This window comes from Oryzias latipes, chromosome 3 (assembly GCF_053564925.1).
Source record: "Oryzias latipes strain Hd-rR chromosome 3, Olatipes_Hd-rR_3.1".
Taxonomy (NCBI): Eukaryota; Metazoa; Chordata; class Actinopteri; order Beloniformes; family Adrianichthyidae; genus Oryzias; species Oryzias latipes.
In genome coordinates, this window is record NC_136239.1 from 6,238,802 (window position 1) to 6,261,752 (window position 22,951).

A 22,951-nucleotide genomic window follows, 5' to 3' on the forward strand; every position below is an offset into this window, starting at 1 on the left:
GACCGGGGGCCCCAAGAGGGTTGTCCCGTCCTGCCCCAGAGCCAGGGAAGGGCCGATCCCAGCCCCAGGCGTAGATGGGAAGCCCATCCAGCGCCGCTGGCCCCCCCCCCCGAGCAGCGCCCCCCGCCAACCCCCCCCAGCACAGGAAAAGGGACCCCCCCCCAAGCCAGGCCAGACCACCACCCCACCCCCCCCACCACGCACCCCCACACCCAAGCCCAAAGGACCACGCAGCGCCCCAGCCCGCCCCACCCAGGCGCCGGACCCGATCCCCCGACCAACGGAGCCCCCAATAACCCCCGCCAGGCACCGGAGGCTTGCGGAGACCTGCTTGCCAAGCTGTGAAGTGGATAATTTTTTTGTTTATGAGGATGTCTGGTTTGTTCCAGATGGGTGTCATTTTGCACGGTTGAATTGATGATTTTGATATTTTGAGAAATTCCCACCAGGCTGTTAAAGTGGCATTTATATTAATACTTTTGAAACAATCCTGTTTTTTAACTATTTGGCTAATAAATGGAAGATCTGACAGGTTGATCTTTCCACATAACGCCTGTTCCAAGTCTAACCATGAGTTGGTTTCTGGGTTATTTTTTAACCATTTTAAGATATATTGTAATCTATTTGCAAGAAAGTAATTGTGGAAGTTAGGTAATTCTAATCCTCCACAGCTTTTTGCAGATTTTAAAGTTTTTAGACTAATTCTTGCAGGTTTATTGTTCCATAGAAAGCTTGATATGGATGAGTCTAATGTTTTGAACCATTTTAATGGCGGTTGTGTGGGAATCATTGAGAAGAGATAATTAACTTTGGGTAAGATTTTCATTTTTACCGTGGCTACCTTTCCCCATAAGGGACCAAGGCAGGTTGGTCCAGCGTGTTAGATCGTCCTGTATGTTTTTCAGTAATGGGGTGTAGTTTAGCTGCACCAGTTCTGAAATTTTGGGGGAAAAATAAATACCTAGATATTTTATATTGCCTGATTTGACTGGTATTGTGAGTCCTTGCTCCGCATTACTGTTCAGTGGTAATAAAACAGATTTATTCCAATTAATGGAATAGTCTGATATAGAAGAGAATTCATTAATGATTGTTGCCGTTTCATTTACAGAATGTATATTATTTAAAAACAGTAATATGTCATCTGCATAGAGACTAATTTTATGATGGCTGTGTTTGGTTTTAATTCCTTTAATACTCTCATTCTGTCTTATTGCTGCAGCTAGAGGCTCGATAAATATTGCAAAAAGAGAGGGGGAGAGTGGGCAACCCTGTCTAGTTCCTCTTCCAAGAAAAAACCTGTTGGAAGTCTGTTTATTAGTTCTAACTGATGCATTGGGGTTGTGATATAATATTTTGATCCAATTGATGAATGATTCTCCAAACCCAAATTTATGGAGGGCAGCAATGAGGAACTTCCAGTTTACTCTATCAAAGGCTTTTTCAGCATCCAGTGATAGTATAGTCATTTCCTGGTTTTTGATGGTGGCAAAGTCTATTATGTTAACGAGTCTGCGGACATTATCATCCGAGTGTCTGCCTTTGATGAATCCAGTTTGATCAAAGTCAATTATGTGAGGAGTGACTTTTTCTATTCTCTGTGCTAGTGCTTTGCAGATAATTTTTACATCTGCATTAATTAAAGAAATGGGGCGATAGCTTGAAGGACTCGTGGGGTCTTTGTCTGGTCTTAGAAGAAGGATAATGTTGGCAGAGTTCATGTTAGGTGGTAGAGATTGGCTTTCATTGATAAATTTTACCGTTTTATAAAACGTTGGTGCCAGTTGTTCCCAGAATTCCTTATAAAACTCTGCAGGAAAGCCGTCAGGCCCTGGTGCTTTACCATTAGGCATAAGTGACAGAGCTTCATGAAGCTCAGACAACGAGAGCGGAGAGTCTAAATTTGTGATTTGATCTTCGTTTAACTTGGGCAGGTTTATATTGTTGAGAAATGAGTTGATGCTTTGTTCTGATGGATTGACAGATTCTCGCTTTCAGTTGAAGGGGTGTGGATTTCCAATATGCTCACTCCTGATTGGCAAATGATTCTATGAGTTGTCATAGAAACCTTGATTCAGACCGACTTTTACCAATCACTGCTTACTGACATGGTCTGGCTCCAAATTGCGGCGTCCATGTTGCAGAAAAATGGCAACAGAATTAAATTCATTTTGGAGCTAGAAGTAAACCATTTTTTACGGGTGACATCACGCTTACTTAATCCCATTTTCATTGCATGAGCTGAATACAGAACGTTCTGATCAAGCAGTTCTGCAAAGTAACCTCCTTCAGCATGAACACTGATCCTCTCTATTCAACCCAGTCTCATCCTAAAATGTGTAGTAGCTACATTTGTCCACATGGAAATGCGTGAGAGTTTTACAAAAACGCCCCCTAAACTGTGAGGGGGATACGTTTCATTTTTCTATTCATTTTCTACGAGCCTTCTCAGGATCACGTGACTTTGGAGGTTTGGCCTGCCGTGAGCAAAAAACATGGCGGATGCACGTTCATTTTTCGGTGGAATATCCCATAAAACAAGATATTTTGAGGACTAATTTTTATTTTGACAACATTTCTAGTGAGAAATATACCATTTTCTTTTAAAATATGCTTTCATTTTGGACATACAGTTTGTAGTTTGCTTGTTTCGTTCAACTTTTTCTCCCAAAGGCTCTGTTACGTTGGAGAAACACGTTAACTTTCATTCATATCTGCAGACGTGCGCGTGGGTCACGTGACTAATATGATTCTCTTTTTTTCCCGCAGAAAATGCCATAAAATAAGAGTGATTGTGGACTAATTTATTTTTGAAAACATTTCTAGCAGTATATATCCCCTTTATTTTCATAATATCCATTCATTGCAGACATGCAGTTCGTAGTTTGTTTGTTACGTTCAACTTTTCCTCAAAGGATCTGAAGGCGTTTGATCTTTCAGCCGCATATATTTTTCCATAAATATATGCGGGCTGACGTGGGTCACGTGACGTGACCTGAGTTTCTCTTTTTTCATATAGAAGATCTCGTAAAAAGGTACGTTGCTATTTATTAATTATTTTTATTTACATTTCTACGGACCCGTGTATAGGTTTCATGCTGTGTAGTTGCGACTTTGAAGGACATTTAAACAAACCGGAAGAATGTTGTTCATGAACGGACTGGAGAGTTCTCTAAATTTACTTAGCGATTTTTTTATTCAATAATCTTTTACATGTTAAAGTATTCACACTACAAGTCTAAATGCTGTGTACAATGTCTGATCTTTCCCATCATATCTGTGGGCTGACGTGGGGTCATGTGACGCGAGTTTCTTTTTTTTCCCGTGGAAAAAAAATCTCGTAAAATAAGATCGTCTGAGGTTTAATATTTAGGTTTAACAACATTTCTAGGGACCGATGTACTCTGTCGTAACGCCCATGCAAGCGTATTTTTTCAACATCAACTGGTTGAGTTAAGAAATACACTGTAAATAATAAAAAAAAAGACGTTTGGCTCTAAACTGGTTTTGTGATTGCTCCCAGTCCCACGTTTATCGGGAAGATTAAGTTTTAAAAATAAGCCCAGCGACAAACAGGTGTTTATTTTTATTTTTTATAGAAATTAATGTTTCCATTGCTAATGCAAACTTTTTGTTTTGCAGGTACTTAAAGAAACAAAACATCAAATGTTTTTCAGAGCGAAGGTATCATGTCGCATGACAGATTGCAGTTGTTTTTTATACAAACTTTATTGACTGTAACAATTCAAAACAACAATTCCAAAAAGCAACAAGAAAGAAACAAACCAGGGGATTATTATGAATTTTTTCACAAAAACATTGAAACTGACGCACAGATTGAATGTTTTAAATGCTTTCTTATTGTCAGAGTTTCTTATTGTGTTCATGTTTTGTTTGAACTCATTGATAAAGTTAGAAAAATGGGGGGTATGATTTATAACTTTGTATTTATGAATGTGCCATATGAATAAAAATAAAAAAAGGTTAATGATGTAGAATTGTTCTTTTTTATGGGATGGACAGTGGGTGAGGCACGACAGATTACAGTAAAACAGTCAAACTGCTACCACAATAGCGTTGAACTTCTGTTGAGAATAATTCATTCATAAATCTGTCTATATATTAGAATATCAGCATCTGGATCATTTACGTCTATTTTAACATAAAAGGGTCTAAAAAGAACTAACATCAACAAACAACAACTACTAATAAATATTATAGGAAATAAGGAAACTAAGTATAAAAAAGTAAAACAAAATAAATATACATATTATATTATTTATTATTGTAAATAAAAAAAATAAACATGTCCGACTAAGAGTGGGGGTTGAGGGCGGGGTTTTTTTGTCTCTTTTTTGGAATCCAGCGTAGAGGCCATGACCCCCCCCCTGCAAGAAAAGTAGAGAAGGTTCAATCAAACAGTGATAGACGATGGGCTACAGTTTGTTCACTCAGTGCTTACAGGACGACTGTTTTTAATTTGATTAGTGTCAATTATCCTTTGTAGGAAATATTAGTATTATTCAAATATTTATGAATAATTACAATATTACATTGATTTTTAACGCATAGCACAAAAGCATCAAATAATCAATATCTAACAACTCGTAGAACATGAATAATAAAACTTGGACATGCATCCATCATCTACCCCTTTTGTCCTTTTATTGACAAAATTAGAAAAGATTTATATAATTTTAAATAAACAAAAAAACAAATTAGGCTGATTATTATTTGGACTTATTTATTTGCGACCAAGCAAAAAAACTGATGGAAATTCATGTTGAAGAGGCACGTTGCTGGATTGTCCGCACGTATTTTAACCATAACCCCGGCTTCTTTACTTGCAAATAGGCACTTCAAAATAAATAAATAAATTCATTAATAATATATACAACATAAAACATGACTAGCACTCCATTAACTCCATCTGGGTTTCATAAATAAAATAAAAACGTTTACCACTCAAAACAATCATCAGAACTCTAACACAGTAAATATGCCAAACAAATTAATAAAAAAAGCATTTATATACATTAGAGTTCTACTTTAAAATAGTAATAATGTAAAATAAAAACTGCTCCTTTTTTCTTTAAATGTCCTCATTGCATATTAATCTTTTCCTACAATCACACGGCTGCATTCTGAAAGATGAAAAGTGTAAACTTGTTTAAGAGATGTTTAAGAGGACTACTGTAAACTAAGATAAATGTGTTAGTTAAAATAAAGTAATAATGCATAGTTATTTTATAATAAAAGACTAAAAAAGGCAAATTAATAATACAAAATCCAAATCTTTACAAATTCTGCAAGTATTTTGTCGTATTACTTTTTACTGGTGGAAATGCAAAGAAAAGCGACAACTTAGAAGAACTGGTTTGAACATGAATTATTGCACAAAGACGGAAAGGTGGGCGTGTCTCCAGGAAAGAGATCCTCATGACAACCAACATGATTTTTGATACGGAGGCTGATGCTTCAAGGAGAAAAGAAACGTCAACAGCCAGTGCTGATCAGAACACAATCCAATGTTCTCATCATTTGAATAAATCCTGAAATGTTCATCTGCTGGTGTTTGTCTACATTTCTTGATGAAGTTTTGCTGCAAAATAAACCCATTAACCATCACTGTTCTGTCTGTGATGGAATAAACGCCAGGGCTACTATGGGAAGATATACGGTAGTCAACATTTTCTTGGAAAGGATTCTTTTTAAATAATATTTTATAGAATCTTTTAATAGTGTGTAAAATGTTTTTAACTACAAAGCATTTTAATTGCATGTTATATGTTTTATATCAACTGTAATGCCCATTAAAAAGAAAAGCTAAAGTAAACTTGAACTGAATTATTTCTTTCTTATTAAATATTTGAGGAAAAGTGTAAAAATAACCACCAGATGAATAATTCTGTATTTTCACATTTCTTTGGAGAAACATTTGTTGAGGATAAAAAAACACAGGAATTTCTTAAAAACATATCATTTTTGCTAACTGTGCAGAAAAATAAGATTGTACCAGGATAGTTAAATGTCAGGAGTTGGGACACTGGTGGACGGCTGTGGGGCTGAAGTGGTGAGAGGATGGATGTCTGATACGGTTGATGGTTGGACGGCTGAAGCACTGGAGGGCTGCTGGTTTTTCCAACCTTAATGGATGAAAATGATGAAATGATTAGTGTGGTTGTTTTGGTGAGACATGACCAGATCTGCTGACGGTTCAAAAATGACAGTTTCTAATCAAACTAGAGTTCATGCAGATAGAAAATGTCGTGTCATCAAGCTTCCATGAATAATGAGGAACAACAACAGACTGAGGTGAATGTAAAATTATTATTACCAGTATACCTGATACAAGGCCTTCATCCAGTCAAAGCACGTTTCTGCTTGATCAGGTAACTTAGGGCAACTTAGGGGGCACAACATGTGTGTGGTAAGAGGCGGGACTTTTTGGCAGGTTTGGCAGCAATTTTTGTATCGTCATCGTCAAAATTTAAATTATCATACAACACTGTGAACAGATCGACAATTGGTTAATTACCCTGAGTCACAGATGGTAAATACATACCAATACAGACACTTCATCACATGTGAGGCTTTCTCTTTTGGCCTGAAATCTTTGTAGCCCGTCTTACATTTGGATGTTTTGGCGGCCACAGCGATCACAGTTGATGGAAGACGTTGTCGAGCCTCGTGGCAGATTCAGCTGAAAATAGGAAAAGCAGAATTTTTATGTCTCCAGTTCCCCATTCTGATAAGATTTGGGGAAAATATTGCCATATTAATGACAATTAATGGTTGTTAGTTTTACAATTAAATTAAGGTAGCAATTGAAGTCTAACAGTTTTGTAAGAATGTGCAGGTTATTATTTCTGAATTTTAAAAAGAAAAGTTATAAAAAAAGGTCATGAAGACTTGGTTTTGAGCTGAAGATGTCTTTCCTCTTATCCAAAATGATTTCTGGAATAAAACTGGTAAAAAAGCAGTTTGACTGGATCAGAGAAAAGGTCTGAGCGAGTGTGACGTCACCCATTTCCTTCCAGATCCATCATAACAAATTCAATTCTGTCGTCGTTTCTCTGTGATACAGACGTCACCACGTTGGAGCCAGTTGACAGTGATTGATCTGAGTATCAATTCTATGGCAACTACTGTCACCAATCAGGAGTAAGCTTGTTGAAAGTCCACACTGCTTCCACTGAAAGTGAGCTTGGTGGAATTTGTCAAACAAACATTCAAGGTGGCACATGCTATTACTGAGGCATCTGTTGGTCAGTCTATAATTTGAATAACTTGTGATAAAGAAACAGTTTTGTAAAACAAATAACTGGAATTAGCAAAAACATGTTGAAAAGGGTATCACAACAAGAATGGTTAATCTGACCCATAGAATGACTAACTAACAGCTGTTTGTTTCTCTTTAGAAGTCTACAGGATTTTGGCTCCTTGGAGCCAGCGGGTACTTCCTGTTTGGAACGTGAGGGGGAGGAGTCAGTCAGTCCAGGTCTCTGAGACAGAGACTGTTTTAAAATATTTACAAAACCAAGTCCAGATGATCGTTGTTACAACGTGTGTGTAAATTTGGAGAAAAACCCTAAATAGGTCAATCATAACACTTTAATATATCAGTAAATTACTGTTCCTTTTTTTGCCGGGAAACCGGCGGTGGCGCGAGCGCTGCCATAATCATTAGCTAATGTAACCCCGATTCTCACAAACCTCCCTTCCTCTGCTCCACCACAATAACTATACAGTCGAAACAAATAATTAATACATTTTTCTATGATGATCATAGTAACCTGCAGTCGTGTTACGTTCAGTCTCTCGATGGAGGCCGTATTTTTAAGCACCGCTCTGCCGTCACAGTGATAACAACAGCTGCATTCATCTGTCAGATGAAAATACATTCAGATGACCATAAAGTATTTTCATTAATGCCTCTTGTGTTTACATTTCTTACCTTTGAGACTTCTTTAGCTCGTGCAGAGATGCAGAACGCGCGACAACCAGATTACCTTTATTGACGCCCAACACCCACCGACCGGCGCGCGGATACGTGGGGGTGGGGTGGCTTAATGTGCACGGCGCGCACGCATGCGTATTTGCACTAAAATTTTCACATGGCCTCTTTGACATATAAACCAAACATTTCTATCATTTGTGTCTAAATTACGTGCATTAAATAACACAACTTGATGTGTGTCTGTCATAAAATATTCCATGTTGGGTCTAAATCAGATAAGCATTGTTCATCACATCAAATATTTACATATTTACTGTATTATACTGTTTTCATATATTTATTACTTTTATCATCTAAATTTTCCTAAGATTTATGAAAAAATGAAAATCAGACACTGAAAAATAGGGTTTGCTTTATCAGTTTATTCTGCATAATGGAATGTTTGGCTCAAAACTGAGCTCTTTGGCGTCAACTCAACCATTGGTTTGGAGAATTGCTACCTATGACCCCAAGAACAGCTTCCCCACTGTCAAACATGGAGGTGGAAGCATTATGCTTTGTGGCTATTTTTCTGCACAGAGCTACGTCACCACGTTGATGGAGCCATTAATGGAAAATCCTGAGTGAGAACTTCCTACCCTCCTTAAGCAAGGACCCTTCAAATCAGTCATGGATGGGTCTTCCAACAGGTTAGTGACCTAGAACCTACAGCCAAGGCAACCAAGGAATGGCTGAAGAACAATCATATCAAGGTCATTGAGAGGCCCAGCCCATGTCAATCCTATGGAGAGATCTCACAGTTGCCAAGCAACAGCCACCAAATATTCATGATGTAGAAGGGTCAAAAGAAGGGCAAATACATTTATATAAATTCTTTCAACTTGATTTCTTTCTAGGTTTGCAATTCTGCACAACAAACAAAGGCCAAAAACTTTTTTTCCTCCAAATAAAGGGAAAAACCTTGAAACTTCATGCGAGTATTTGGCAACTGCCATTTCCCAAATCCTGCTCATACTGGACCCACATCTCCATGTCTTGGATATAAGTAATTAACTTGCCAATAACAAAGACTTATTAAAGGTCACTGAGGTGAACTTTGTAGACAAGTGCGGAAACTGTATAGTGTAAGGCTGATCGGCAAATAAGACCATGAAAGTCATCTTGGACTATAGTAGGCACAGAGGAGGGTTCACAGCTTCCCTTTCCTGGGCATCCCCATCTCAGCTGATCTAACTTGGTTTCCTAACATCCAGGACGTTATCAACAATGCACATCAGCACGTCTGAAGCTGCTGGCAACCTACCGCTCAGCCAGTCCAACTGCATCATGGTCTGGCTCTCAGATCAAACTGAAGAAGAGCAACAGAAGCTTCAGTGCTGAAGATACTGGAGCAGATCATCGGCTACCCCCTTCCCTACCTGTCATCCTGTCTGAGTAAATGAACGTGTCAAGGACAGCACCCTTCCTGCAGCTAACATACTGATACACATATCACTCCACACTTCTAATATTCTTAATTTCTCATGTCATTTACCCCTAATTTAGGATAACTCATTGTCATTTTGTTACATTTTACTTCAGTCTTGCTACAATTAAAATGTAGTCTGTACCCTGACAAAGGATTTGGAGATGCATAGCACATTATATGAGTTTAATAGGTCAGTGTTTCATTCTAAGGTGTTGGACATACAAATCAAAGGCCAAACGTTTGAGATAAAATGAGAAGTGTCTTCAGCACAGGTGTGAGCACTGAAATGTTTAGCTAGTGTTGTAGAAACTTGAACGGAGGTAAAAAACAATGTAATTGTTGAAATTTAGGTTGAAAAACCCTTCATTGGTGCAGTTCAGAAAAAAAATCTCTCATTTCAATTAAAAGTCATTTATTGGTACAAAAATGAAATGAGGTTTTCCTTTATATAAGCCTTTTTTTAGGGGTGGAGCTGGGGCTTGAACTGCAGAAAGTCTCCTCCTCAGCAGACAATTAGTCCCTCATGTTCTCTCTCCATCAATGATTCTGTGCTGCCTAAAAATGAAATGAAGAAGAAAACACATAAATGCCACAAGCCCTGGACATCCATGCAGATCACAAAGAGAAACCTCCTGGCTTTGCGGGGCAGAACCATCCAAAAGCTGGGAGGAGAGCTCTTCAACCACACTTCAAGGACCTGCAGTGCTGCTGGACTTCACCAACCACAGTCTGGTCAGCAGCATGACATCCTAGAGCCTTTAGTTCTTTACCATGGCACCATAACCTGCAATCCATCACATCATGCTTGATCAGTTATGCAACAACTTTAGAAAGTGTAACCCTTGTGCTATCCTAGGCACTTTACCATTGGGAGTTGGGTCATCTAGACCCACTAGACAGTGCTCTGAACCTTTTTTCTTCAATGATTTGTGATCTTCAGTGGTGTCCATGGATTACATGAAATCTTTCCACCTTTATCCACCTTTGTCATGGTAGGGAGAACACGTCAATGTGAGGGTGGGGTCACAAGATAGCACAAAGGTTACAAAAGATTTTTAACAATTGTTGATGACAGCTGATTCTTGTTTTCCTGATGCTCAGACAAAGCCCTTCAGTGTTTTTCTCTGGGTCATTTTGATTGGTCCTTGTGGGAAGAGATTAATGTATTAATAATACTGAAGAAATCAAGAGATATTCCACATCAACAGCATGAGAGTAACATGAAAGAAACAAGCCAACATTTATCTACAACATTACCACAGTCTTTACCTGGAGGTATCATTCCGTTCACGTCTGCTCCAGCTTTTCTGACTTCCGCTTGTTCCAGCCACCGGGCTGAACGGCGAGGATGTCTGTGCAGAATGAAAGGATCAAAATGTATTAAACTGAGAAAACAAACTACACAAAAAGGATGCATCTTCAATGAGTATTGATCACGCTGGGGAGACTACGTCTCTCAGCTGGCCCCGGGGTCCCCCAAGAGGAGCTGGAGGAGAGGGAAGTGTGGGCATCTTTGCTTAGACTGCTGCCCTCACAACCTGGTTCCTGATGAATGGAAGAAGATGGATGCATGGATGGAACATGTTCAGGCCTTTCAGCAAAACTCCACGACGGTAGACTGCGATCCTTCCTCATTTACTTTGCCAGAAGACTTGTTGGAGGACTCTGGTGCTGCCACAAACTTTCCTGCTCCACATCTCCCATCTCCAGGATTCTATCAAAACAAATAAATGTCGTAAATTAACATGATGATATGACACAAAATACAATAAAACATATATGCAGGCATGTTCATTTTCTTAAGGAAGAGGCCATGAAAATAACCTTACATATTCTATTTCCCCATGAATGCAGTTCACAAAGGAGGTCACCACAGTGTTTTTGGTCAAAAACGCATCTTCCAAATAACCACTGAGCCTAAAAGAACAGAAAAGTTTACATAAGAAAAACATTTACCATCAAAAATGTAGGTGGAAAAGAATTTTACACAACCCAGTTGGATCTCAAAACAGTACATTTAGCAAGTTCCATCCACTGCTACAGCCAACATGGAGGGAGAGCATGCAGGACCCTGAAACAGATGAACCTGACAGCTTCTGATCAGTCCAGGAACTATTTGTGCATGTTGTCTCAACATAACTGACCAGTCTGAGAGAGGAAAGGGAAAAAAACACGAGGTTCTTTTATGTATATACATACATACAAGAATCAGGAATCAGACATTCTGTTGGAGTGGGACTTTAAGTCCCACTCCAACAGAATTTTTAGCTATTATAAAATCGTTCCCAGAGTTTTTTTTAATTACGATCATTTTGTTTTTTTAAGACATTTTTCTGCAGCACAGCAGCTCATAAGAATTTCACCTCAGAGCTGTGGTGCAGATGTTTGCCTCTGCTAATTTCCCATAAACCATTTGTTGATTCTCTCTCCCGCTAGCTTATAGCACCTCACAAGCCCTAGCCGACATTAGCATAGCAAAAAAAAAAATCAATGAGCAACATTGGAGCTATCCATGTGTACACTTTTGAGCCAGATACCAGCTCAGACAAGGGAACTCAGGACATTAATGGATCTACCGGTATTTGTCTGCAAGTGGATGCATCAGAATTGGAGCGGAGTAGAGACTTTGGCCCATTCATGGCAGTTAGAGCGTCACAACTATAAGCTTTTTGAGACAGTTTCATCTTCTCCTGATCCATTGAGATTTGAATAAATACTCAGAAACAGTTTTAATCTTATATTATTGTGTATGTGTTTATATTTTTGTTAATGTTCTCAATAAAGAGAAAAATGTTTGATCTTAAAAACATGACTTCCATTGGAGCGGCTCTTTAACTTTGTTGACAATGCTAGGATAAATACATGTGGTCAGCCAAATCAGCCATAATTGTTTAGACCAGGGGTCTGCAGCCTGAGGCTCCACAGCCACATGTGGCTCCTTGACCCCTCCTTTGCGGTTCTCTGACAAAAAATAAAAATGTTTTTAATTCAAACAAATATCCTATTTTTCAGACGACACAGCGCATCACGCAAAACAAAACAGTCAGATAAGTCAAACTTTACTCAACTTGGTGATCTACTCAACAGTTGAAGCAAAGTATTACTGTGCCAGGCTCCTGACTACAGTACCCATAATGCTTCAATAATCTATCAAGCGGTGATGCACAATATTTTAAGAAATTCCAGCATTTATGAAGAATTTTTTTAAACCTGACAACGTACCACAAAAAATCAATTTGAGGTCAATACGCACAATTTAGAGGGCCTATACCATGCTAGCCATTTAGAATAAACTATTTCCTTGATCTCTGAGGCTCCGCCTTTCTCTTCTTGTGGGTGTCGCCTATTTCATGACATCAACCTAGAGTCGGCGTCGGCAGCGTTTCTTCCACCCAAACTTTTGCAAAGATGGATGTGAATATTGTGCAATGAAAGCATTTTGCTGATCACCACTAGCTCCATTGAGAAAGTGGGCGTGTCTGTTAGCCTGGAGGCGGTTTTAGCTGCACAGGCTCTTCCTAGAAGAGGCTGCTCCTCACTTATGATGACGTCACAATGTGAGGACCCTCTTATTGTGAATTGGGAGGGGCTGGTGCTCAGAGGGTTTCAGAGGAATGCTGAGAGATGCGTGAATGGATCAAAATACCGCTGTGGATTAGTTTTTGTGAGGAATTAACATTATAATACACTTTAAAATTTTAAAACGTTGATGTTGCATGATATAGGCCCTTAAAGAAATACTGGCTGAGATGTACTAACAACATAAAATCTACAATGTGTAAAAAAAAAAGCCTTTGTAAACCCCAGTAGTTATCCAGTTTCCAAAATAACATAAATGCAAATGAGTGTTTGATTTTCTAAAGGCTGAAGAGACACCTTGTGTGTCCTACTGAGTTCTGGACAGTGAGACATTTGAAAGGCTCTTAGCTGTTTAAAGGGCTGCAGACCCCCGTTTCTGGCTAAATGACCCAAAAGGAAACTTACCTCTGCGGAGACCACGTGACGTTTCCGCCCCCGTCCTCTATACAGAAGAGGCCTTCACCGTGATCCTGCGGCCTTTTAAATTTAAGATGGAAAAACGCCTCGTCATTCAACGTTAATCCTAAACAGCCAACACGTTTTTACTAAAAACCCATCTCTGGTTTCCCAAATCTAAACATTACATTTCTACAGAGAAAAGTTCAAAGCATCGCCCACCTTCCAGCTGTCCAAGAGTTCTTCAGCCGCGCGCCTTCCTGCGGGTTCATCCGGGGGTTTCCGGGGGAGTGGGGTGGGGGTGCCCGTATGACGCTGCGTTCACTGGCTTTTCGAAATGCGCACTTCATGTCAATTGGGGCAAATTGAAGGCTTAAAAGCCTGTTTACTTTAGATAATATATCCTATTTAATATATCCTATTTAAAACATTATTGAGAATTACTACAGGAAACAGTGATGAAACCTTTTTTAACAGATAAATTAGAGCACTTCATTGTAATTCTATAATATATGAGATACGTCAAAAAATTGACAGTTAAAGAAAAAAGAATATAATAGATCCTAATATTTTATAAACTCCATCAAAATAATTGTTTCATCTCATTTATCATAATATTTATAGTTTTTTTTTATCACACACCATTAGACTCGTAGTGTAAATTTTTCCGGTTTGTTGTCACATGTCAATCATAGCCTGATCGCCGCAACAGCAACACGGAACGAGAGAACCTATACACGGATCCCTAGAAATGTAAATAAAACAAATTAGTAAATCGCAACGTACCTTTTTACGAGATTTTCCACAGGAAAAAAAGAGAAAGGCACGTCACGTGACCCACGTCAGCCCGCATATATGAATGGAAAAGATCAGACGCTTACAGATCCTTTGAGGAAAAGTTGAACGTAACAAACAACTTCATGTCTGCAATATTACGAAAATAAAGGGGATATATACTGCTAGAAATGTTTTCAAAAATAAATTAGTCCACAATCACTCTTATTTTATGGCATTTTCTGCGGAAAAAAAGAGAATCATATTAGTCACGTGACCCACGCGCACGTCTGCAGATATGAATGAAAGTTAACGTGTTTCTCCAACGTAACAGAGCCTTTCGGAGAAAAAGTTGAACGAAACAAGCAAACTACAAACTGTATGTCCAAAATGAAAGCATATTTTAAAAGAAAATGGTATATTTCTCACTAGAAATGTTGTCAAAATAAAAATTAGTCCTCAAAATATCTTGTTTTATGGGATATTCCACCGAAAAATGAACGTGCATCCGCCATGTTTTTTGCTCACGGCAGGCCAAACCTCCAAAGTCACGTGATCCTGAGAAGGCTCGTAGAAAATGAATAGAAAAATGAAACGTATCCCCCTCACAGTTTAGGGGGCGTTTTTGTAAAACTCTCACGCATTTCCATGTGGACAAATGTAGCTACTACACATTTTAGGATGAGACTGGGTTGCTCTATTTGTGCTGTAAATGCAGAGAAACCAAACTCTGGTTACTTGAATGGTATCCATTAATAACACTAAGTCGCTTTGATTCAAACAAATATTTAATCAAGTTAAAGTCAAAAGAGATCCAGATAATTAGCAAGCATGGAACAGTGATGGGGTGAGAGCTTTAAAATGCCCACCCCTGCAGGAGGGCTCACTCTTTGTCAAACTGAGCTCCTCCATCTGAGGCCTGGGAGCTTCTGGAGGATTTCAGCTGTTCCTTAGACGGTGCTTTTCTGACGCCGAGACATTGTTTCCCGGGTCTGGCAGAGTTCTTCTAGTTGGGGTGGGGGCACAGTTCATGCTCTGAACCACTAAACTGATCACCAGTGCCCACTTAGATGCTTGTAAGGCAGCGTAGCTACAATCAGTGTGTGAATGTGTGTGCATGGGTGAATTGGGCTAAAAAGGACTTTGGGCCTTGTAGCAAAGTGCAAAAGTGCTATAGAAGAAGATCATTGGCCGACCTGATCAACCGCCTGGGCCACTGCAGCCGAAAAGACTACTGGGCATGCTTTAAAAAATACAGCAAACTAGGGCTGTGCAATTGATTGATTGATTTGAATTTGTTGTTTTAGACTATTTATTTTTGGGAAAATCTGGATTTTATTTTCCCAGCTCTCTTGCGCTTCAGTTGTTTGGAGTAAAGTCAGTCCGCTGGTCTCTCGCAAAGCGCAGATGTGAAAACAGCAGCAAGCAAAGAGGAGCTACTTCCACGAGGCTGAGAAAAAAAAGCAGCGGACATGTGAGGATTTTTAACAGGATCCAAGAACTGGAAAATAAACCGGTTGGACTCACAGCAGCAACAGAAAGTTGAATAAAAAGTGTTGTTTTGGAGACAGCGGTGTCTTACACACTGATGTTACTGTCACAGGTGTGGGAAGAAATGAGGATGCTTGATATTAGCCAACTTGTAATTTATTTGGCAGCAAACGTTTGATACATTTTGGCAGTGAAAACAGTCAAACAGAGTCGAAAACAGTATACTCTGAACATGAAATGCAGCATCTGGTGTCTCACACTGCCATCTAGTGGAACATAACAAACTCGTTTTGACTTACAACATCTATGTCGTCTATTTACACTGTAACTAACTTAACTTAAAAGTATCATGACATCCCCTCTTTTAATAACAAACTTGCTTAACTTTAAAAGGGACAGTATAAGTTTATCTACTCATTAAACATTAGTGGTATGCGATTAATCCTTCCAGATCTATTACTGCGGCTTCTCATCTGATTTCCTTCCTTGTTGTTCATCACTGGGGGTTTCTCTTTTGGGTTCTCCACATCTCCTGACTTTTGTGGGTAAATAAGAGTGGTCTTCTCCAGTGAGCCAGATAGGGTAGATGTGGTTGCTTCTGGTGAGTGATGTGATGAAGAAGTTGGTCTTGATTTATCTATTGGAGAGGATTTGAACTGCCGATTCCCACTGGGTGTCAGTGTGTCTGGGTTTCAGATGTTCCCTTGTCTTGTGGTAGGTTTTCCCTTCAATGTCAACAAGGTATGTCCTGGGCTCTCTTATGGGATTAGGCCTGTTCAAGATAGCTCCTGGCTCCCATTTCTGTTTTAGCGTGTTTCTCACATGTACTTGTTCTTTGTCCTGAAGGTCACTTCTCTCGTTCCCAGCACGCATGCCATTAAACACTTGCTGCTTCGTTCGCTTTGCTCTGTTCATCTTCAGGTGGTCGTCAGCGTGTGGATGGTGTGACAGAAGAGCTCCTTTGCTTATTGGCAGTAAGGATTTTAGTTTTCTGCCATTTGGCAGCTCATATGGTGATGACATATTGTCGTCCAGTGGTGTTATTCCATCCATCTACGGTGCTGTGTAACGGCACGTGTTATCCTACTGTTATCCTACTACTGGCACTTGGTGACCACTATGAAGGATGTCTAGAATGTAATTTCTCAGTGCCTCTCGAATGACAAATTTCTCTCATTTCAGGATGAGACCATCTTCCAAAACAAGATCACATCTAAATGTCCAATATTCCCACAGTTGGGGTGGACACTGCTTCCTGTATTGAGGCCAGCATTTGTCTATGGCAGGGGTGCCCGCACTTTTTTGGCATGTGAGCTACTTTAGAGACAACAATGTCTTAAAGATCTACCTACCTATACACTGTGTGTGTGTGTATTTATATACAGAGAGAGAGAGAGGGAGAGAGAGAGAGAGAGACACTAAAATACTGTTTAATGAACATATTATTAGGAACTGTTAGTACATGAGTTGTTTATGTACTGATAATTCAAAAACTACACAGTAAGAGTACACAAATATTGGTGAGGAAATACTTTTGTATTAATAGATGAGGCGTTTTATTACAAAAACAGAAAGCAGTGACTGTCGTTTTTCATACTCTGCTGTAAACCATGCAACTGGCGGAGCATGGCATCTCTAAAGTGTTGCTGGCTCCGTGGCCAGCGCTCGAGAAGCGCATGCCACAGGAAAACACTGCTGCCTCAGTAAGCTCGGATCCATTGGGCGGGAACTTTGGAGGCACGCGAGGAGAACCGGGCATCCAAAAAACACCCCAGTGGGCCACAGTGGACTTCTGCCGGGGACGTGACGTGCCGTGGGGCAAGTAGCGACTTTCCGATGCAGACAGAATTTGCGATCTGTGTCCTTAAACACGGAGGTGCAGTGACTTATGTTATCAGAAGATGCTCGATTAGCCGTTCTGCCTGTCAATTAAGTCGCGTAATTCTCAGTGAGGATTTTAATTTGCTGACAGAATTTTTAGAAATATGTTTTTATTTGTTTGGTTATTTATCTTTGCTGGCCTGCGATCTACCCTCATGTTCTTGAAGATCAACCGGTCGATCACCATCAACGTAATGAGCACCCCTGGTTTATGGTATCTTTAAGCATATTTATTGTCGAGTCATGTGCCATTGCTTCTCTGACGTAGTAGTAAATTTGAAATGGACATCAGACTGGTGGCTTGATGTTGTTTCTTTTTTTGTCTTCTGGCAGATTTGTGACAGAGCATCTGCCAACTGGATTGACCGCCCTGGTTTGTATTTAACTTCAATGTCAAATTTAAGACATCTGAGGATGAATCTCTGGAGTCTTGTGGGTGTGTCTCTGCAAGGTTTTTCTTCTATTACTTGTCTTCTAAGCAGGTAGTATTCAAACTTTTCTAGTTCAAACATAACTGTGAGGCACTCCCTCTCAACGTTGGAGTATCTGGACTCTGTGAGGCTCAAACATCTCAATGCCGTACAGACCATTTTTTTCTTGTCCATGCTGATCAATTTGCCTGCTGATCCAGGGTTCTGGCATCACACTGCAGGATGGTTACTGTATTTGGGTCAGAGTCATAATAGCTGATCAGTTGCTTTGTGCACAGTTCTTTTTTGACCTCATTGAGAGCTTGCTGATGATGGGGTTCCCATCCGAAGTTGACATTTTTTTATTGAGTTCTCTTAGTTTGGTTTAGAATCGGTTAAGGTACACGACCATTCCCAGGAGTCTTTGGAGTTCCTTAGCGTTGGTTGGAGCTTGAATGTCTTTAATAGCCTGTAGTTTGTGCTTCTGAAGGCGAAGTTGAAAAGGAAAAAGAATTTTGAAGGATTGAATTTTCATTTTAATTTTGAGTCAACAAATTCAGCTTCATTTTGAAAATGAAAAAGCATTTCTGTTCATCCATTTTTTTTAATTGTCAAATTAGACATTTTTGAATGAATTTTGCTACAGAGAACTTTTTGAAAATGAAATGTCAAATACCGTTTTCTTTATCATTTTAATTAAGTGACAGAATAATCGATGTTGAAAAAGAAAAAGCATTTTGGCGGATTGACTTTTCTTTTTAATTTTGAGACAAATGCAGCTTAATTTTGAAAATGAAAAAGCATTTCTGGTTTTGACTTTTTAGTTATGCTACACAAATGCTTCCATACTTCTCATGGGGGGGGGGGTTCAGGAAGAAAACAGAAATGATTAAAGCCAATTTCCAAAGGAGATATATTCTGTAATTTGTAATTTTTGTTAAAGAAACCAAAAGCAGAAAGAAAAAAATGGATTAAAACCCAAAATGTAATTTTGAATGAAAAAATTGGAGATTTTATTTTTTTGGCCACATCGTCCAGCTATAAATCAAAAGATTGTTACATCAAAAGATTACTCAAATAGAAGAAAAATTGTGCAGTGAAACTACTACTACTATACATAATCCCCCTTGGAAAGATCATCCAGGAGTTCAGCAATGTCTCTTACCACTTCTTTTCTGATGATATCCAGCTATATTGCTCTTTTAAGCCCTCTGAGACACATAAGACGGACTGTCTGATGAGCTGCCTGATGCAGATTAAACAATGGCTCTGTAATAACACTCTGCCACTAATCTCAGAGAAAACAGAAACACTAGTTATTGCCGCTGATGATGCTATCTATAACAGGGATTAAGCAGCACTTGGGTTCTCATGGCCAGGCTTTCAGACCCAGCCTTAGAAACTTGGGTGTCATTTTTGACAAAGATCTGTCGCTGGAGCAGCACTCCAAATGGCTGACCAAGTGGAGGAATATTTCTAAGCTCAGGAAATTGTGTCATATGAAGATCTTGAACTTCTTAGTCATGCCTTTGTGTCTACACGGCTAGACTATTGTAAGATTCTGTTTTCCTGTCTGAATAAGAAGGAGCTGTCTTGCCTGCAGTTGATCTGGAACTCGGCTGCCAGGATCTTGAGCCGAACTAAGAGAAAAGATCACATCTTCCCAATCCTCAAAGCTCTTGATTGACTTCCGGTTGCTTACCGCTTTCAATATAAAACCTTAGTGTTGACTTTTAGGGCCCTCCGTGGTCAAGCTCCTCCATATGTCTGCGATTTTATTGACTCCTACAGTCCATCTCGTGCACTGAGGTCAGTGGATAAAAACACGTTGATGGTCCCCTGCACATTGTTCCTTTCAGGCTGTTGCTCCAAAACTCTGAAATGAGCTCCCATTGTCCCTGGACTCTATAAATTCTTTTAAAAGTCAACTGAAAACTTTTGTTCTTGCAAAGCATTTTAAATTAAACTGTTTGTGTCTGGGCTTGGGATGAATGGAACATGCTTTTTGTCTTTTATGTTATGTATATATATATATATATATATATATATATATGTATATATATATGTATATATATATATATATATATATATATATATATATGTATATATATATATATATATATATATATATATGTATATATATATATATATATATATATATATATATATATATATATATATATATATATATATATATATATATATATATATATATATATATATATATATATATATATATATACAAGCCCTGAGCACCAGAGCAATAGAGGCTCAGATCTACCACACCAGACAAGACCCAAGGTGTAGGCTGTGCAAAGAGGCGCCTGAAACAATTCAGCACATAACTGCAGGGTGTAAGATGCTGGCAGGTAAAGCATACATGGAGCGCCACAATCAAGTGGCTGGAATAATATACAGAAACATGTGTGCAGAATATGGCCTGGAAACCCCAAGGTCAAAATGGGAAACACCTCCGAAGGTGGTAGAGAATGAAAGGGCAAAGATCCTGTGGGACTTCCAGATCCAGAATGATAGGATGGTAATGGAGAACCAACCAGACATTGTAGTGGTGGATAAAGAACAGAGGAAAGCCGTTGTGGTGGATGTGGCAGTACCAAGCGATGGGAATATCAGGAAGAAGGAACATGAGAAACTGGAGAAATACCAGGGAGTTAGAGAAGGACTGGAGAAAGCCTGGAAAGTGAAGGTGACAGTGGTGCCTGTGGTAATTGGAGCACTCGGGGCAGTAACCCCCAAGCTGGAGGAGTGGCTACAACAGATACCTGGAAAGACCTCAGACCTCTCAGTCCAGAAAAGCGCAGTGCTAGGAACAGCTAAGATACTGCAGGACCCTCAAGCTCCCAGGCCTCTGGTAGAAGACTCGAGCTTGGAGGAGAAACCACACTCAATATGTATTTTTTTAACCTGGGAAGCACCTTCTGAACTCTGTCTGTGACAGGTGCTATAGAAATAAAATATAATGTGCTCACTACCTTACGAGTAGTGGCAGTAGGGTGACACCAGCTAAAGTGGGCTACATAAGTTTAGAGCACATGTGTCAAACTAAAGGCCCGTGGGCCAAATGTGGCCCGCCATATCATTTTATGTAGCCCGCGAGAGCAAAAACGTTTTTAATTTCTTAGAATAAAAAGTAAAAATTTGTGTGTATTTATTCATATCTAAGGGGAATTGGACTTGTAATATCGGATTGGGCAACTATACATTAGTACTTATGTAACCGGGACATCCTTTATCTTATTTTATAATAGCACAAAATCTGTTCAAGGGTTACCATACCTGAGGGATCTCCAACAAACTGCTGCATTACACTCCTAGTCATAGCCCCTCCTTCCCGTCTTCTTCTTCTTCTACTTCTTTTGACTCCCCTACATATTCCAAAGGCTACTGTTCCCCACCCCTTTTGTATGACCTCCTGTCAGAGAGGTGGGTGCCATCATCCTAAAATCCTTTTACTATCCCAATCCATCCTATTGTTTATTGCCCTTTTTGGTTTTAAATTTTATTTGTATAATTACAGCAATATGTGTTTCTAACTTGTGATGTGATGATTAAAAGGGATTGATGGTTTAGGAGAGATATTTTGGGGATTCACTGTTAAAGCTTAAATTTTGTTTTGTTTTGTTTGTATGGGAACTGGAGTGGGCAGGATCACACAGTGTATTGTTTTTCTGTTTGTTTATTACCAGAATAAAGGGAAGCTTCTCTCCAAAAGGTAATACTGTATCACACCATAATTTTCATTTCATTTTTTCATTTATTTATTTGTTCCTTTCATGAAAATTGATGTTCAAATGTTTACATATATCTCTTACATATTAAACATTTTCATGATTGGAAAGGAGCAGAATTGAAGAACACAATTCTTATAATTATCTGCTCCCTTTTAAACATTACATTTACATTTCTCACACCATCACCTGTGCTCAGATTTCACAATGTACAGTTCCACTACACAGTAAATACATTCCATTCATTTATTACATACATTCCAATAATTCCATTCAACAGTTAAGTTTGTACAAACTAATTTGTTTAGCTTTATACATCCGTTTAAATTGAATAATACTTTGACAACTTTTTAACTGATTCTCCTGGGAATTCCATATTTTTACCCCTGCTATAGACAAACACTTTTGCTTTAATGTTGTTCGAGCAATCTGTTGTTTGAAATCAAATTTTCTCCTATGATTTTCATCTCCTGTGGTAAAAATAAAAAGCTTTTGAAGGTCTTCTGGTAAATCTCTGTTTCTGGCTTTAAACATAACTAATAAGGTCTGCAATTCAATTAAATTTTTGAGTTTTAATAAGCCTGACTTAATAAAAAGTTCATTTGTGTGATCTCTAAAATTAGCTTTGTGAATAATTCGAATAGCTCTCTTCTGTAGCAGAATTAAGGGCCTTATATTTGTTTCATATGTATTTCCCCACACTTCAATACAATACGTAAAATAAGGTAAAACCAAAGAGCAATATAACATGTGCATAATATGACATGGTAAAACATATTTAGATTTGTTCAGAACAAAAAGGCTCTTGGCTACTTTATTTTTTACATAAAATATATGAGATTTCCATGTTAATTTGTCGTCCAACATAACCCCTAAAAATTTAAATTCAGACACCTGTTCTATATTTATGTTGTCAATGGACAAAGTCACTTCTGTTCTGTTTTTATTACCAAATACCATAAACTTTGTTTTAGTTAGATTCAAAGATAGTTTATTGTAGTCAAACCACATTTTGAGTTTTATCATTTCCATTTCAATACTTTTAGCTAAGGTTTTCAGATTATCCCCAGAACAGAAAAAGTTAGTATCATCAGCAAATAAAACAAACTGTAACAACTTAGAAATATCACAAATATCATTTATATATAAAATAAAAAGTTTAGGTCCTACAATTGAGCCTTGTGGGAGTCCACAGATAATATTCATGAGATCAGACTTCTTACCTCCAAACTGCACATATTGT

The 22,951-nt window shown here is 38.7% G+C and overlaps 1 protein-coding gene and 1 long non-coding RNA gene across 17 annotated transcripts; one reads left to right on the top strand and one right to left on the bottom strand.

The window, feature by feature from the left end:
• The first annotated feature begins 2,313 nt into the window (after nt 1-2,313).
• LOC144990920 (uncharacterized) lies at nt 2,314-3,992 on the top strand. The gene is made up of 2 exons (XR_013654784.1): nt 2,314-3,035; nt 3,643-3,992. It is a non-coding gene; the product is annotated as an uncharacterized LOC144990920 (long non-coding RNA).
• Nucleotides 3,711-14,869, bottom strand: LOC144990919 (uncharacterized). Of its 16 annotated transcripts, none has more exons than XR_013654783.1 (9): nt 13,626-14,156; nt 13,413-13,484; nt 11,421-11,499; nt 11,258-11,345; nt 7,958-11,142; nt 7,797-7,885; nt 6,566-6,703; nt 6,017-6,146; nt 3,711-4,388 (listed from the first exon to the last, which is right to left on the bottom strand). XR_013654783.1 is itself a non-coding variant. In XM_078944173.1 (6 exons), exons 1-6 carry the CDS (start codon nt 14,683-14,685, stop codon nt 10,848-10,850), a joined length of 546 nt encoding a protein of 181 aa, XP_078800299.1. In that variant the 5' UTR covers nt 14,686-14,869; the 3' UTR covers nt 9,824-10,847. The 16 variants fall into 16 exon arrangements, 4 of the variants coding, with proteins under 4 accessions (XP_078800299.1, XP_078800301.1, XP_078800302.1 ...); XR_013654780.1 differs by having other exon boundaries at nt 11,444-11,576; XR_013654781.1 differs by having other exon boundaries at nt 11,421-11,576.
• Between the last annotated feature and the right edge of the window lie 8,082 nt (nt 14,870-22,951).